We start from the raw sequence: 16,925 nt of genomic DNA on the forward strand, positions 1-16,925 counted from the left end.
TCCTTGCCAGCAAATTCATATTAAGGATATGGCTTTAAAAGAAAGCCAGGTGTTGGGGTAAAATCATTCAGGTTATCTTGCAGCTAGCTCCCTCTGAAGTCTCCCCTCACAACAGCTGACAAGAGCAAGTAAAGGGCACATAATTCTATGAGGAAACTATTGTATAGATGCATATAAACTATGACTAAGCACGCTAGATATAGCAACCAATTCACTCTAGAATAAAAGAAGGACACGTTGGATTACATATTCTGGAGCACACAGTTCTTTGAAAAAGGCTGTATGATCATAGTTAAAATGCTTTCAATCATAAATCTCTTTGATCAGACATCACCTGAGGCTGTGATTGGAAAATAGCAAGTTTAATAATACTACTGTAACTAAGGAAAGAAAATGCCACATTTTGGGAGTTTATAACTTTTTTTGTTTTTTTTTCATTAATAGTTTTTATTTTAAAATTATTAATTTTATTAAGAATTTCAATTTTTTTTTCTTTTATTTCTTGTGGTCTCTTTTTTGTTTCTTGAAAAATACAATATTATTATATTTTATTAGTATTTATATATTTATTTAAATTTATTTCCCATACCAAGAGGCATTTAATAAGTATGTGGGTTAGAAGATGCATATGCACACATACAGCTGGTTCTTACAAAAAGTTAATGCAATTTATTCCAACCACTCGGCTATGGAAAGATTCAAAGAGAACACTGAATGACACAAATACAGTGCTGAGTCTTGCTTTTTGACATTATAAAGCTATGGCAACATTGGAATAAATGATCTAAGAATTTGTGATCTTGAGTTAAGCACATTTAGTCATTCTTCTGATATCCTTTATTAGTCATCCATTCAATGTTTTTGACTCTTACTTTCATACAGAGTATGTTGCATAGTGAAAAATCTTCAAGTCACAATCCATATCATCTCTTCAAACGCTTTTAAGTTAGTTCAGTTCCTTAGGACTTTAAGACTTTTACAAGTCAAAAAAAATTGTTCATCTTCAAAAGTTTTTAAAATGGTTTTCTGAAAATATTGCAAACTAATTAAATACGTAACTTTTCTATCACATATTCTTCTTCGTATCTTGATAAGGAACTTTCTTTTTTAATCTCTTCTTTTTTAGTTGTTTCAGTCATTGCACTGTGGCCATGCTGGGGCACTGCCTTGAAGGGTTTAGTCAAACAAATCAACCCCAGTATCGATCTCTTTTGCTTCAACTACTATATTACAGGGATATAAACAAACCAACACCAGTTGTCAAGTGGTAGAAACATACACAAAACACACACACACACATACACACACATATACATACATATATGTATATATATATGGGCTTCTATCAGTTTCCTTCTACCAAATCCACTCAGAAGGTTTTCGTTGGACTGGGGCTATAATAAAAGACACTTGCCTAAGGTGCAGTGTAAAGGGACTGAACCCAGAACCATGTGGTTGGAAAGTTAACCTCTTACCAAACAGCCCTCCCTGCACCTGTCAAACAAATTTCGAAAGATATAACAAAAATGACAATTAAACACACACCTATACACAACTTTGTTACAATATTATGTGTTTTTTTATTTCTGTTGTATTATTAATATTATGTTATAAAACAATTGTATAAACTTCATTGTGGCATTCAAACTCATTTTACAAAAAAATATTGATGTAACAATACATCATATTTGATGATAGAAACTGTTTTCCTTTGTAGCAGCAGCTAATATTGTATGAATTTATTTACAATTATCCTAGAATAAATAAATAATGGTTTCTAATTTAGACAAAGGTCAACAATTTTGAGGGAAGGAATTTTGTCAATTACAATGATCCCAGTTTTTGATTTGTATTTCATTTAATGGAGGGATATAAGGCAAAATTGATATTGGTGGGATTTGAAATCAGAATATAAAGAACTGCAACAATTACCACAAGGCATTTTTTTCCAATGTTCTAATGATTTTGGTAGCTCACTACCTTACAACAATAAATTAACGATGAATTCACCTATTTCTGTTGTTTTTCTAAAAATTGTTTTCCCTTTTCTCAAGGTTCTTTTATAGAAATAAATATTTTCCAGGTATTTCAAATCAGTTCTTCTCTTTGACACTTGGTAATTCTTTAGAATGGGATTCATACAAAGTAATTTTAGGGTTTACTTTCTCTCTGAAGAACTCATATCGCCTTGCTTCCATTCCAACTTGAATTGAGGCATATAAACAAACCATCATGAAGACAATGGTGTAGATTTCAGCTACAAAAGTAACAAAAATAAATATATATATAAATAAAACAAATTTTAAGAATAGTTTACATTAAAATATATAAACATAAGTAAAAAAAAATAAAAGTAACTGAATTCTTCATTAGTTTTCATAATGAATATAACTGTTGTACAATCAACTGAAAAATGCCCTGACTGAATTATATCTAAGTGACTGAGGCATAGCTGACAAAGTAAAGTATCACCATCTCTTCCCTATCGCTACTAATGAAGCCAACATGTTTCCCGTCTTTTGAGTGATCTTACCCGTCTTTTTGCAAGACAAGAATTGTTGGGAAGTCATCTCTGCAGACTCAGTGAGACATCTAATAGGCTGACTGAAACCAAGACATTAGGACCTCTGCTGCTATAAACAAAATCAGTTCACTGCAGGGAAATCATAAACTGCTCAGATATAACTGATATTTTCTGCAGGTGACTATGAGTCTTAGAAGCTTCAGGTTTCTGTGAAACATTTTCTGGAGATCCATGAGGCAAAAAACTGTTTTATGAAATATAATACAAATTTATTTCATAAAACAAATTTTATTCAACATTTTCAAAATAATATTTTTTTTACAAATAAATTCTTTCTTCTTTCTCTGAAACACTTTTTGTTTCATTTAACTCTTTTTTTTTTTTCTTTTACTTCTTTCAGTCATATGACTGTGGCCATGCTGGAGGAGGAGGAGGAGGAGGAGGAGGAGGAGGAGGAGGAGGAGGAGGAGTGGTGGTAGGTTATAATGGGTATTACCTTTCAGAATGAGCCTGTTAAGGAATATATCACCAACCGTTGTGCCATTCATGAAGTAGAAAATAGCAACACATGATGCCAACAATGTGGGAAGAGCCAAAATGGCATGTAATCGTCGTACAATGCAAGGTGAGAAATCATTTACCTGCAAAAGATAATGGGAAAGATAACACAACATTAGTCTACTAAAATATGATAAAAATATAAATGAATGCTTCAGTGAAAAAACATCAACAAAACTTTATTAGTGTTTTTGTAGGATTTTCTATATAAGGGTGATTTTGTAAGTAGGTAGGTAGGTTTGACTTGAATGCCAACCTACCAATAAAAGCAGGAGCACCCAGGCTGGCGTCTGCTGGGATTCACAAATGTGGTATTGCATGGAGCAGAGATGTGTTTTATCTTTTACCTATTTATTTCAGTCATTGGAATGCAGCCATGCTGGAGCACTACCTAGCAGGCTTTTAATTGAAGAAATTGATCCCAGGACTTTTTTTAAAATATGGTACTTAGTCTGTCAGTCTCTTTTGCTAAACCACTAAGTTATGGGGATGTAAACACACCAACATCAGTTGTCAAGTGATGATGAGACACACATGTATGTATGTATATATATATATATATATATATATACATACATACATACATACATACATACATACATACATACATACATAATATATATATATGTATGTATGTATGTATATATGATGGGCTTCTTTCAGTTTCCATCTACCAAATCCAGTTACAAGGCTTTAGCTGACCTGAGGTTGAAGTAGAAAAACATTCACCCAAGATGCCAAGCAGTGAGACAGAACTTGGAACCATGTGGTTGGGAAGCTAACCTGTGACCACACAATTACATCTGTGCTGTGTTCAAAATTTTAAAAGGTTGTAGTATAAAATGTATTAATTACTCACTCACAATTATCTTTCAATTGACAGATGAAACTAGGAAAACAAGTTTGCTGTTAGTTAATAAAATCAATTTATTGAGTAGACAGACTGTTCAAAAGCCTGAGGTTTGTGGTAAACTTCATTTAAATAAAAAACAGTTCTTTGTAGTGAACCAGTTAGAAACCATGGAAGAAAAGGTTAAATAATTCATGTATTGTGTGGTAGTGCATCATAGTCCTGGTGAAGTCATTTAACTTTCAATGACTTGGTCTTCATATTGTGAATGCTTGTGGTGTTATGGTTAGGGTGTTAGACTAATGATCACAAGCTTGTGAACTCAATTCCTCAACTAGGTGCTCTGCTGTGTCCTCAAACAAAGCACTTCATTTCATATTGTCTCAGTCTACTCAGCCGTAAATGAAGCCCCAGCCAAGTGCTGGTGTATCCTTCTCTCCCTCCATCTGTCATATCCTAGATGTTCTCCAGGTCAAGAATTTACAGGCTGAAAGAATGTCTGTATCTACTCACAGCTACATAAGCAAAACAATTAATGAAAGCATGATACATCTTCCAATCCATATTCATTTACAAGTGATGGCCATAATAAATGCTACAGATTATCACTGGAAAATGCCAAGGTACATTTATAGCACTTCAAGTCAGCAAAATGGTCAGTGTTCTGCTTGATTCTTCTACAACTATCACGAGTAGTTCTAATGGACAAAGCCACACCCATAAACTAATCCTTTCACCTCCCTCGCACAATCAAAATTAATCATCCTAAATCTGCTGAGTGGTTCACATACAGCTGCATTGCAGTTCTAAGGGCTAAAAGTATCACCAGGAATCATTCTTCCTTCTAAATTGTGTTTGCACACGCATACACACACACTTGCAACAAATGCACAAAAGACAATGTGCACACAAGAAATTACCTTATACAGAAAATGTTAGTTAACTGTATCATCATTCATTCATCATTTTGTGTTTGGTTTCCTTGCTACCTAGGACTGAATGGATTTCCAAAGTCTGAGTTATTTCTCCACAGTTACACTCCCCTAAACAGATTTGGTAATTGTATCTCATTCATACCACCATTACTTATATATTCAATACACACATAATTTTGTCACAGGAGAAACTTTGAACAACTAAATCTTAGAGGAGACTTTGCCTATGATGCCTGGCAAAGGAATCGTCCACCTCCTAGAGAGTTGTTTTTAACACAACTCATGCAAGACATATCCATGAAAGCCAAAAGACACCTACATGCACCTGTAAACCGTTTTGTCTCCTAAATTGCAATCAGTCCAGGTTACTTGCCCAAAACTACTCCATCAACTTTATAGAACCCTTCTACCTACCAATTCCCAGCAATGTAAGCAATTCTCCAACTGAAAAAGATTCCACATTTTGCCGTGTAATTTACAATCCCACCTTGCACACACTCAGCAAAACTGAGGCAAAACCATTTTCCATTCCACGAGTCATGCTACTGTGAACACAACAAGTGCAAAGTCACATCCAATCACTATAAAATCATGAAAGTCATTGCACCTGACCTTGTCCATTCCATTACAGTGAAACAGTACTACTCAAAACTAATGATTATTTTTGGTGAATTCTTCAATCATTTTCTCACTACAAGAATTTATTAAGACCTTTGAAAACATACAACCAGTGTCTCCCATACCAAAAAGAGTAACTTTACTCTTTTTTTACCCTACATCAGTCACTCTTTCTTTTATCATCTCAAATATAATGGAAATGGCTAACAATCATCTCCTCCTTGTTTTGACTCACTCTCATTACTTAAGAACCAACAGTATGGCTTCCATACAGCCAGATCTATAGGAGACCTGCTCCCTATGTCACTATCCAATGATTTCCCCACCCTTATGAAAATCAATGAAAATCAAGACAAAAATGTATTTGACTGAGTCTGGCCTGAATATCTCCTGTTTAAATGTTCTGCCTAGAATCTTATACACACCAATTCCACCCTAATGTCCTTTAGATATCTTCATGTCAAACTTCAACAGATACTTAGAATCATCAATAGATACTTTGTAAACATTTTAATTGGAATATGAGAATCTCTTTTGATAGCACAAAGACTGACAACCACTGACCATATCAAGGGAACAGTTTTGTACCCCTACCTTATTTAGTTTGGAATTACATGCAATTAAAACCCTTCCAAGTCACTATAAATGTTTGAATTTACAATCTCATTCATAACATAGCGAACACTGTCACTCTGTGAGTAGTGGTGTTGTGCTAGCTGCATAACACCTCTACTCAAGCTTGTTGAACACATCCCCTGCCTCTCCTAATTACTTTTGATGTATCTCACAATCCATGTTATTTACTATAGCCAATCTCACCATGCCTCCCATGCCAGTATATCAAATTTCTGGATATCCCTTCTGACCACATTTTTCCAAAAGCCGGTGGTTTACAATTATTCAAGCTGAACACCCACAACATTCTGATCAGTCACAGAAGGCCATGTACACACTCCTTTCACCTAGGCTAGTTTCAGACTTCACCATCATTTTGCATCTGTATTCCCATGCTTGCATAGGTTGGTCAAGTCATCACAGCTATTTTTAGTATAGCTTCCATGACTGGATGCTTTTTTTTTATCAGCAACCACTCCCATAATGTACTGAGAGCATTTTATTGTGGTACCAGCACTAGAGACATTTGTCTTACCACAACAACACTAAAGAGTCTTCTCTACCTTATGATGTCTATGTATCACTTCATCAGAGAGAGATTATCCCATCCTAAGCAAGACTCAAGTAGAGTTCCCTCTTGCCTACAGTCACTTCATTTCTTTATTCTCTTGTTTCCCACATAATTGTGTGTGTGTGTGGAAACGGAACATTTTCTACCACATGTTACTTGTACCGTCATGCATTGCTATCTCTCATCACACAGACAGTGTAACGAGGGAATGAGGGCGTGTCAGAAGAGAACGTGAGTGACAGGAGCAAGAAGTGATAGAAAGCAAAGTAACTAAATAGATCAGAAAGTGATGGGGAAGTACCACAGTGAAAGAGAGAGAGATTAATGATGAGAGAGAGAGAGAGAGAGAGAGAGATGGAAAAGATCCCAAATGAAAGAAGAAAGAGAGGAGAGAAGTAGACAGAAAAAAAAAAGAATAATGAGAGGGAGAGAGAGAGAGTAAAAGGAGAATGCCAGGATGAAAGAGGCCAGAGAGGAGGATAGAAGATAGCAAAGAAGTAAGAGAGACTGATAGAAGGGAGGCTGGATAATGAAAGGGAATGAATAATAATAATAATAATAATAATAATTGACAAGTCTTTCACTGGTATGTGGAGGTGGTGGGGGTCTATTGCAAGGGAGATAGGTACTATACATACACTTCTCCTTTGAACTATGAAAATTAATCTATGTCGGTATGGGTTGGATACCTCAGCAAATATTTACATGGTGTTAACAGTTGTTAAATATTTACATGGTGTTGGCAACGGTAATGATTTGAATGACAATGATAATTATATTGCAAAACCACTGATACTTGCAAATCTAAAAACATAATCAGGGTAACTGGCTGGTTATACACAGTCTTAAAAATATGTTGGATCAAGCTTGTTACAAATGTTATAAGAAAAAGATTTTAAAATTCTTTCTAAAATCTAAGAAGGTCTAGATATTTCTAATGAGTGCTTTCCATATTTTGGGAACATAAGATCTGCTATAACATGGTACTGGATAGAACTTGAAATAGTCCAAATAATTAAAAGAGCAAAGGTAAAGAAATTGGTTCTTTACTTCAAGAAGACAATACTTTCCATCTGTAACCAATGTATTCCTTATGAAGGAAATCTTAACAAGGGAGAACTGTATGGGAGTGAGACATGGTGTCTGAGGAGGAGAGAGAGATGGTAATTTTGAGGAGGACCGAGAGAGAGAAATGGTGAGAGAAATGTGTGGAGTGAAGCTGTTTGATAAGAGGAGGACTGAGGACTTGATGGGGATGCTGGGGTTGGAGGAATCGGTGGAACGGTTGGCAAGGGTGAATGGAGTGCAGTGGTATAGGGCATGTGTTGAGGAGGGGTGAGGAACATGTTCTGAAGTGGGGGATAGAGTTTGAGGTAAATGGACAGCGAAAGTGAGGTAGACCGAGGAAAATGTGGAGAGGGGACTGGTGGAAGAGGAGATTGGGAGGGTTGGCTTGAGAAAGGAGGATGGCCAAAACTGGGCAAGGTAGTAAGATGGTGGGAGGATGGTTGCTATGGCATTGAGGTAGATCTGGCCACCCCTATTAATGGGGACAAAACCCACATTCAAAATGATGGATGATGATGATGAACACAAACACAATGTAGTTTGGTATATTCTTTGTTAATATTTCTTGAAGAATTAAGGCAATGAGCTGGCAGAACTGTTAGGATGCTTGAAAAATCCTTAGCAGCATTTTGTCTATCTCTGCTTTCTCGGTTCAAATTCTGCAGAGGTCAACTCTGTCTTTCATCCTTTCAGAAGTAATAAAATGACCCCAGTTTAGCACTGGGAGTCTATGTAATCAACTTATCCCCTTCCCCAAAAATTGTTAGTCTCATGCCAAAATTTGGAATCAATATTTGCTTGCAGAAACATCAGCATGCCAGGGCCAAATGCTAAGTGGCATTTCATGAGTCTTTACATTCTGAGTTCAAATTCCACTGAGGTCAACCTTGCATTTCACTCTTCTGAAGGTTGATAAACTAAGTAACCATTCTGCCCTGATCTGTGTAATTGACTCACCCCTTCCCTGAAATTGCTAGCTTAGTGCCAAAATTTAAACCAGTGTTTGTTGAGGAATACTAAAAAGAAAATTTACAATAATTTTGTAATTATATCATTAATTCTTGTATATTATATAGTCTAGTGTCTGTTTGTGTGTTTCTTTTGTAAAATGGTTCAATGTACTGCAAAAATGTTTAGATTAATGCAGGGGTTGGGGGACTTTTTTAATTGATTAACCCAAAATATATTTATTTATGCCCCACCCCGTCCTTGATATGAAAGGAAGAAAATCATAGATTCTTTGAATTCAAAAGATTTATTGAATCTATTTATACGGCAAATTATAAATATAAAAAGTATAAAACAACTGCAATAAAATTATTTGATATTGTCATTATGAAACAAAAGGAATTTTTTAGAAACTTTCTTTAGATTTTGGAGAAATGATGTTTTCATTTTTGTTTCATCAAAATTGGGACATTTTGATGCCAGTCTTTGAGGTTCAGTTAGTTACTCTGCTTTGTTTTTATGTTACTAAGGTAGGTTGTTGCAAAATTCAGCAATTTTTTAACTGCCTCCTCCTGCCAGAAAAAAATTTCTTTTATAACAAGGAACATGTTTTTTTTTTATATAATTTTACTTATATCTAATGAGTCCTCGTTACCCCCATGAATTTCATTTTTACCTCACTTGGGGTAATTTACTCCAGTTCACCGACCCCTGAATTAATGTAATCTTAAACATAAGCTATGTTGCCAAAAATAACTTCCAGTGCATATCTAATCCTTGGAACCCTGCAAACTGAAGAATGTTGTTGCTTATAGGTATGGCTGTCATAAATGGTTGTTTCCTGGAATCATATGGTTCCAGGTTCAGTCTCACTGTGTGACACCTTGAGAAAGTGTCTTCTAGTACAGCCTTGAGCTAACCAAAGTCTTGTGAATAGATTTGGTAGACAGAAACTGAAAGAAGCCCATCGTATATATGTGTGTAAAGTGTGTGTGCATGCATGTGTGTGTGTGTGTGTGCATGTGTGTGTGTGTGTGTGTGTGTGTGTGTGTGTGTGTGTGTGCATATTTGTGTCAGTATTTGTCCCCCACCACTGCTTAACAACTGGTGTAGGTGTGATTACATCCACATAACTTAGCAGTTTGGCAAAAGAAACTGATAGAATAAGTATCAAACTTTATAAAAAGTTCTGGGGTCGATTTATTCAATTAAAATTCTTCAATGACTGAAATAAGTGAAAAAGGAATGGACAAAAGTAAGAATGAAGAATGGTGAAAAAAAAAGACAATAAGAATTACAAAACTGATATAAAGAGAGAGAGATAAAATAGACAGCATGAAAGAGAAATGGAAGAATGGTAGAGCCAAAAAAAAGACTGAAAATAAAAAATGGAGAGTTTGAAATAAAATTAAGAAAATAAAAGTTTGTGATAAAGAGAGAAATGCTTGAAATAATGAGAGTAAAGAAAGAGAATGAATAGCATTCATTGGTTGTTATAAAACCATATGTAAATATATGTCTGTGTGTGTTCATTACATAAGTGTGTGTGTGTATTCTTTATATATATACATTCTTTGTATATATATATATATATAATTCCTGTCACATTTAAATCATAACACTATTTAAATTTTCTGTCAGTATCATTTGAGTTGAAAGAACATTCACATGTCTTGTTTATTCTTCATCTATGTATTGTTTATTTTATCATCTTCGTCTCTAATAATTATACTTGATGGCTTTGAATGATAGCTTTCAAACTACTGTCAAACACTATGATCCTGTCAGTAGGTGTTCTGAAGAGAGTATTTTTCTTCTCTTATTTTTTCATCCTTCTCTCTAATGTCTAAGCTGTTATTGTTTGTTGTTATTTTTTCTTTTCTTTTTCTTTCTCACCTTTCCATGTAAACTCTTAAACGACATTCCAATGTTTCTTCTTTTCAATCTGTCTCTAAAAAGGTTTTCTTTCTTTTCTTTTCTTTTCTTTTTTTGTTTATTCTGATCAGTAAATTTTATGATTTCATGTCTGGTGACATTTTGTTTTGTTTTTTGGGGGGGTTTTTGTACTTCCTAAAGCACAATTTTGTATGTATTTTGCAGAATTAACAAATGCAGTTTCCTTTTCCTTTCACAATAATTATTTGATTTACTCATCATGCTATTTACAACCAATCCACCTCCCCTCCTCTCTTTCTCCCTTCTCTCTTTCCCTTTCCTCTCTTTCTGTCTTCTCCCTTCCCCCTCCTCTCTCTCTTTATCTCTTTCTCTCAACCCTCCATTTTCTGCTTTCTCTCTTTCAAATACAGAAAATAGTTATCAGTTTACCTAAACACTACTGGAACCCTGCTCTCTTCTTGTCCAGTTCATTACTTTAGAGCTATTATCATTAACATCAGCATGGTGAAAGTTATCTCTGAATGTGCCCAAAACTTGGGGCTGACAGACGGACAGAAGGACCACTTTTATGAGGTTTTCCTGTTGACTTCTTGACAACAAATGAAGGTGACATCATCATCACTGCTAGTAAATTTAATGGACATGTCGGGAAACATTATCATGGTTTCTCTGACAAGCATGAAGGATACAGGTATAGCATAAGGAATATGAAGGGATCAAAGTTCCCAGAATTTTGTGATGCAAATGACCTAACCTTTTGCAATATTAACTTCAGGACACCAGCCAACCTGATCACCAACCAGTCTGGAACGCACAAGCCAGATATACTCTATTCTGACCAGAAAACAAGACAGGTAGATTGTAATAAATGTCATGTCTTTCTTTGCTGAAGAATGTACCAGCAAACATGGATTAGTGATCAGTGATCTTAGAGTAGGACCAACATAGACTCAGAAACAAAGGGTTGCTTGAAGGCAGAAGACATGGACATTTTTTTTAAAAAACTGTCAGTCACTTGTGAAATCAGAGAAGTTCTAATTGATGGAAGAGAAAATAAAGACTTATGATAGAGGACAAAATTGGAAACTCCTACATGGGAAATTTGCTGAAGCTACTGACCAAACCTGTGATTCTTGAAAGGTTCCAAACAAACCAACAGGAACATGGAAGTAGGACAATGAAGTAGGCAAGAGAAGAGGTAAGCTTGGAAAGACAAGAAAAGGTGCAGCAAAGAGCAATAAACAATCAGCTAGAAGAGAACCTAGGCACCAGCTATACGTAATGACACAGGAAGCAGAAAGTAAGAGTTGTGAAGTAATATGGATTATAAGGCAATGTACTAGGAACAAATCAAGAAGTCATTAGGAAGAAATGTATACAGAATGATAGAAGTACACTTGCTCTTTCCATTGCTGACAAGAAAGAGAAGTGAATGTGCTGTTTTGAGAGGTCGCTAAATGTGTAGAATACATGGGAGAGTGAAGCTGCTCTGTTGAGGATGTGATTGCTCTGAGTAAAAACAGGCTGGAGAAAGTTCAACTGCATGGTGAGACACAGGCCTTGAATACAGAGGACTTGAGAAAACAGGAAAGAAATGAAGCTAGTACGCTCTCTTAGATGTGCAATGTAAGTGAATGGCATAGAATAAATATGTTGAGAGAAAAACTGGACAGAAGAGAAATCAGTTGTAGTATGCAAGAAAGAAGACTGAAACATACACATGAAGCATAAGGACAGATGTATAAAGAAGTACTAATGATGAAATGTGACTGGAACCTGTGGACAAGGAAAAACATGGGATAAAGTGGTGAAGGTTGAACTCAGGATCCTGAGTCTCACAGAGGAAATGACAAAAGACCAGAATAACTGGTGTTATGCAGTACTCAGGAAGTACACCCCACCTTGACAAAAGTGGGTTCTGGTAGACCTACACACGCATACACACACACACACATAAATACAACTGGGTGCTTGGCCTAATTTCCTTCCTCCTCAAGACATCTACAATCACACCATCCATCACTTCCCTAAATGCAGTTCTTCCTTGCACTTCATTCCATCCACATAATCATTGCCAATATTGAACCACCAAATTACCTCTCCTCCTCCTCCACCATACATCTCACCCTCTTCATGCAACTGCTTCTTTCTCCTCAATCCATTCATGCAACCGACCCAGTAGCATTGTCATCTCTCATAATTCTATTTACTCTATCATCATTTTTATTCTGCTGCTCAGCATTATCAGACACCCCCCCCCTATTCCCCTACTAACTCCTGGACTCTCTGTTTCATTCATTTCTACCCATCTCATACCTTGAAGACCCATTCTGACATCTCATCACCATTATTTTTATCTCTTTCCTATTCCACCCTTTTACTCCTACCCTCCTCTCTACCCTTTTACTCCTACCCTCCTCTCTACCCTTTTACTCCTACCCTCCTTTCCACCCATTTACTCCTACCATCTTATCCACCCTTTTACTCCTACCCTCCCTGCCACCCTTTTACTCCTACCCTTCTCTCCACCCTTTTACTTCTACCCTCCTCTATTCTAAAATGTATACACTGATATTATTTCTCTACAGCAAGAAACTTGTTCCACTCTGAACCTTTTCTCTTATAATTTACCGTTCTCTACTCCTCTCATTGCATAAAATTGACCCCTTTCGGGTCCATAGTCTTGCAAACCTACATGATGGTGACATCACTAATGTTGGTGACATGAAGAAAGCACCCAATACACTCAATGAAGTGCATCTAGGAAGGGCATCAGGAAGGGCATCTAGTCACAGAAACCAAGCCAAAGCAGGCATTGGAGCATGATGCAATGATTGGATCCAGCAGATCCTCCCAAACTGTCCAAGCCACATCAGCATGAAACATGGACTTTGAATATTAGTGATAGGAATGCTCACTTGCCTCCTTGGCAGGATTGTAGCCTCCTGGAAGATGATATAAATTCTCTGACTGATAACTTTGCAAAGTGTTTCCTGATAGAAAGGCCAAAAACTTAGACATGTGAACAAAACAGTTCTGTGGCCCATCTAGGAGAGCATTGACTTCAAATAAGAAGTGACTTGGACATGTCAATACAAGGAAAACAGGAAAAAAGAGTTATACAAAGGAAGAATAATAATAATGCCATTGAGAGGGTGATGACAGCAACAGCAACAACAACAACAGATAACAATGATGATGAAAGATAATTGTAAACTTATGTTATCTAATTGAGATATAATACTTACCCAAATGTTTGCAAGAAAGGGGACATAAAGAATTTTCCTTGACAGTGACTCTAAACCAACAACAATAAAGTTCAATAGGGTCCAAATGAACAAGTGTTCCCTCATTCCGTGCCAGTAAAACACATAGCAAAAACTCACAGCAGACGCAAGAAGTTGTTTTATTATGCCATTATGAGATCCACCAGCAGGAACATAAATATACCTGGAAGAGAACAAAAATAAATATCTTGATAAAACATACGTTATAAGAAATAAGGTTAATTTCAGATCTTACCAGTCATGGCTGTGTAATTAACTTCACTTTGTGGCTGTGTGGTAAGAAGTTTCCTTCCCAACCACATGGTTCCAGGTTCAGTATAGCTATGTGTGTGTCTGTGATTGTCTTCCACTATCATTTGATAACTGGCATTGATGTGTTTGCATCCATGTAACTTGGCGGTTTGACAAAAGAGATCAACAGAATAAGTACAAGACTTTCAAAAAAAATAAGTACTGAAATCAATTTGTTTGACTAAAAGTCATCAAGGCAGTGCCCCAGCATGACCATAGTCTAAATGACTGAAACAAGGAAGGTATGCTTTGAGGATCCATTCCACATCATGGCACCTTGGGCAAGTTATTTCTACTCCAGATTTGGGCTGCCAAATGTTTCATTAGTGAAATCTGATAGACAGAAACTGTACAGAAGTATATTCTCTCTCTCTTTCTCCCTCTCTCCCTCTCTCCCTCTTTCTCCCTCTCTCCCTCTCACTTTCTGTGAATGTGCATGCATGTGTATGTGTTCAATATGCGACAGAGCTCAGCAATTTCTATATATGAAGACCCATGGAATTATTAAATATCTAACTTCAAACATAAATGTTGGTGACAGAATTGGTACAGACACATAGAAAATGCTTCAACAAGTGTTGACCAATAAATGCCAATAGAGAAAAAGCAGATGCAAAAATGATAATGAAATGAGCAATGCGATAAATTCCAGTTGCAATGTATTGAAAGGAGAGAAACTTCTTAAGACCAAAATAATGAAATGGGGGAAACTCAAAGCTGTAATTGTTGATGCAGATATCCATGCTATGTAGTCATGGACAGATTTACTTGAGCAGACTTAGAGTACAAAAGTAACAAGCTAAAACCAACTTATAAGTTACTGCCAAGCTCTACATCTACAATCTACAATCTGCAAATACTGGCAAACAGTTGAAGAATTGACTGTATAGCTTTCTATAGCCAAATAAAAATATGAACCTAAAGAACAACACTTTCTCTTCTACACCATCTTTAAATTTCATGCAAAGCTGGATCCTGAGCCTAATCTATTGCTAACACACAATCTCTGCAGCTGCAGAAAACAGTGTTATTAGGGACAGCTCGGATACTTAGGAAGGTTCTTAGTATTTTGGCCACACACTTGGATAAGTGAGTGTTTGGGTATATTCAGTATACCCAATAATCAGTATACCCAAGAGAATTAATTAGCTTTAGCATGAAGAAATAGAAAGTAGATCTCTACTCAGGTGACAGCTTTATGGAAAATTAATATCAAGAGAAGAATTTTCCAAGGAGACTCGTTATTCCCTTTAATATTTGTCTTATGTTTAATCCCCCTCATTTTAGTAGGGATGAAATCAGAGCAAACTGGTCCGAACCTAGTGAAGGCTGTAAATATTTGGGCATTTTAGATACTCAGCAGCTTTTGTAGATTGGACAAAATCTGAATTAGTAAATCCAGACATAAGAACTAGGAAGAAATTTGGTATGGATGGAGGATTTCACCCAAAAGCAGGAGTAGCAAGATTATATTCAATTAGAAAGGAAAGTGGAAGAGGGTTAATATCAGTAGAAGACTGCCTAGAGTTAGCTAGAGTAGATATAGATTCCTATGTAAGTAATAGTGAAGAAAGTTTATTAAGAGCTGCTAGAGTCACAGCAAGACAAAGGAAAACCGAAAAGCCAAACAAAGTTAAAAACCAGAAAAAAGAAGAAAGATTATTTGATTGGTAAGAGAAGGTTTTGCTTGGTAAATTCTCAACGATAGTTGCAGGAAATAGTAATAGGGAGACATATTTATGGTTACAGAAAGGAAGGCTGAAAAGGAGACAAAAAGTTTAATGCACAAGATCAGGCATTGAGGACTAATTGGATAAAAGCTAAGATAGACAAAAACCAAGTAGAGTCTCAATGTAAGTAATATAAATCAAAAGAGGAAAGTGTTACTCATATAGTAAGTGAAGGTAGCATGTTGGTACAGAAAAAATACAAGAAAAGACATGACAACTAGGTGTCATGTAGAAAGCTAAGATTTGACCATACTGATAATGGTATGAACATGAACCTAGTAAAATACTAGAAAATAAGAAATATAAGATTTTGTGAGACCTTAACATTCAGACTGACCAAATAATAGAAGCTAGGTCTGATTTAATAGTTTTAGACAAATAGAATAGAAAGTGCTTGTAACTGATTATACGGTCCCAAATGATGAGAAGTATAGGAGTCAGAGAATTGTAAGATTTTGTGGGACTTTCCTATTCAAACAGACAAGAAGCTAGAAAATAACAAACCAAACATAGCAATAATAGACATGGAAAAGCAAAGATGTTTACTAATTGATTCATCATGTCCATTTGATTCTAGAATCATAAAGAAAGAAAATGAAAAACAAAAAAATACAAACATCTAAAATTTGAAACTGCAAGAACTTGAAGTTTGAAAACTGTAAAGGTTTTGTCTATAATAACTGGTGCATTGGGAACTGTAAGCAAAGATATTAGACAAATGGTTGAAGGAGATTGAAATGGAAAGCTCTGTAGAGCTTCTATCAGGAGAGTCTTAAGCACTTGAAAGACTATTGAAAGATTGAATGAAACTTTAAGGGAGGAGACCTGTCAATTATATTGATCCCAGTGTATAACTGGTACTTAATTTATCAACCCCAAAAGAATGAAAAGCAAAGTTGACCCCAGCAGAATTTGAACTCAGAGCTTAAAAATGGACGAAATGTCACTAAACATTTTGCCCTGCATTTTAATGATTCTGCCAGCTCGCCGCCTTAATAATAATAATAATAATAATAATAATAATAATAATAATA

At 35.8% G+C, this 16,925-nt stretch overlaps 1 protein-coding gene across 1 annotated transcript in view; it reads right to left on the reverse strand.

The window, feature by feature from the left end:
* Positions 1-577: 577 nt before the first annotated feature.
* The window catches only part of LOC106884152 (protein-cysteine N-palmitoyltransferase HHAT), a 190,517-nt gene continuing 174,169 nt past the window's right edge, over positions 578-16,925 (reverse strand). The window contains exons 10-12 of the mRNA XM_052973781.1: positions 13,832-14,033; positions 3,021-3,165; positions 578-2,257 (exon numbers count right to left, since the gene is read on the reverse strand). Of these exons, the coding sequence (XP_052829741.1) occupies positions 2,094-2,257; positions 3,021-3,165; positions 13,832-14,033 (511 nt within the window). The 3' untranslated portion in view covers positions 578-2,093. The remainder of the gene's footprint in view (positions 2,258-3,020; positions 3,166-13,831; positions 14,034-16,925) is intronic.

The sequence above is a fragment of the Octopus bimaculoides genome, chromosome 16 (assembly GCF_001194135.2).
Source record: "Octopus bimaculoides isolate UCB-OBI-ISO-001 chromosome 16, ASM119413v2, whole genome shotgun sequence".
Lineage (NCBI taxonomy): Eukaryota > Metazoa > Mollusca > Cephalopoda > Octopoda > Octopodidae > Octopus > Octopus bimaculoides.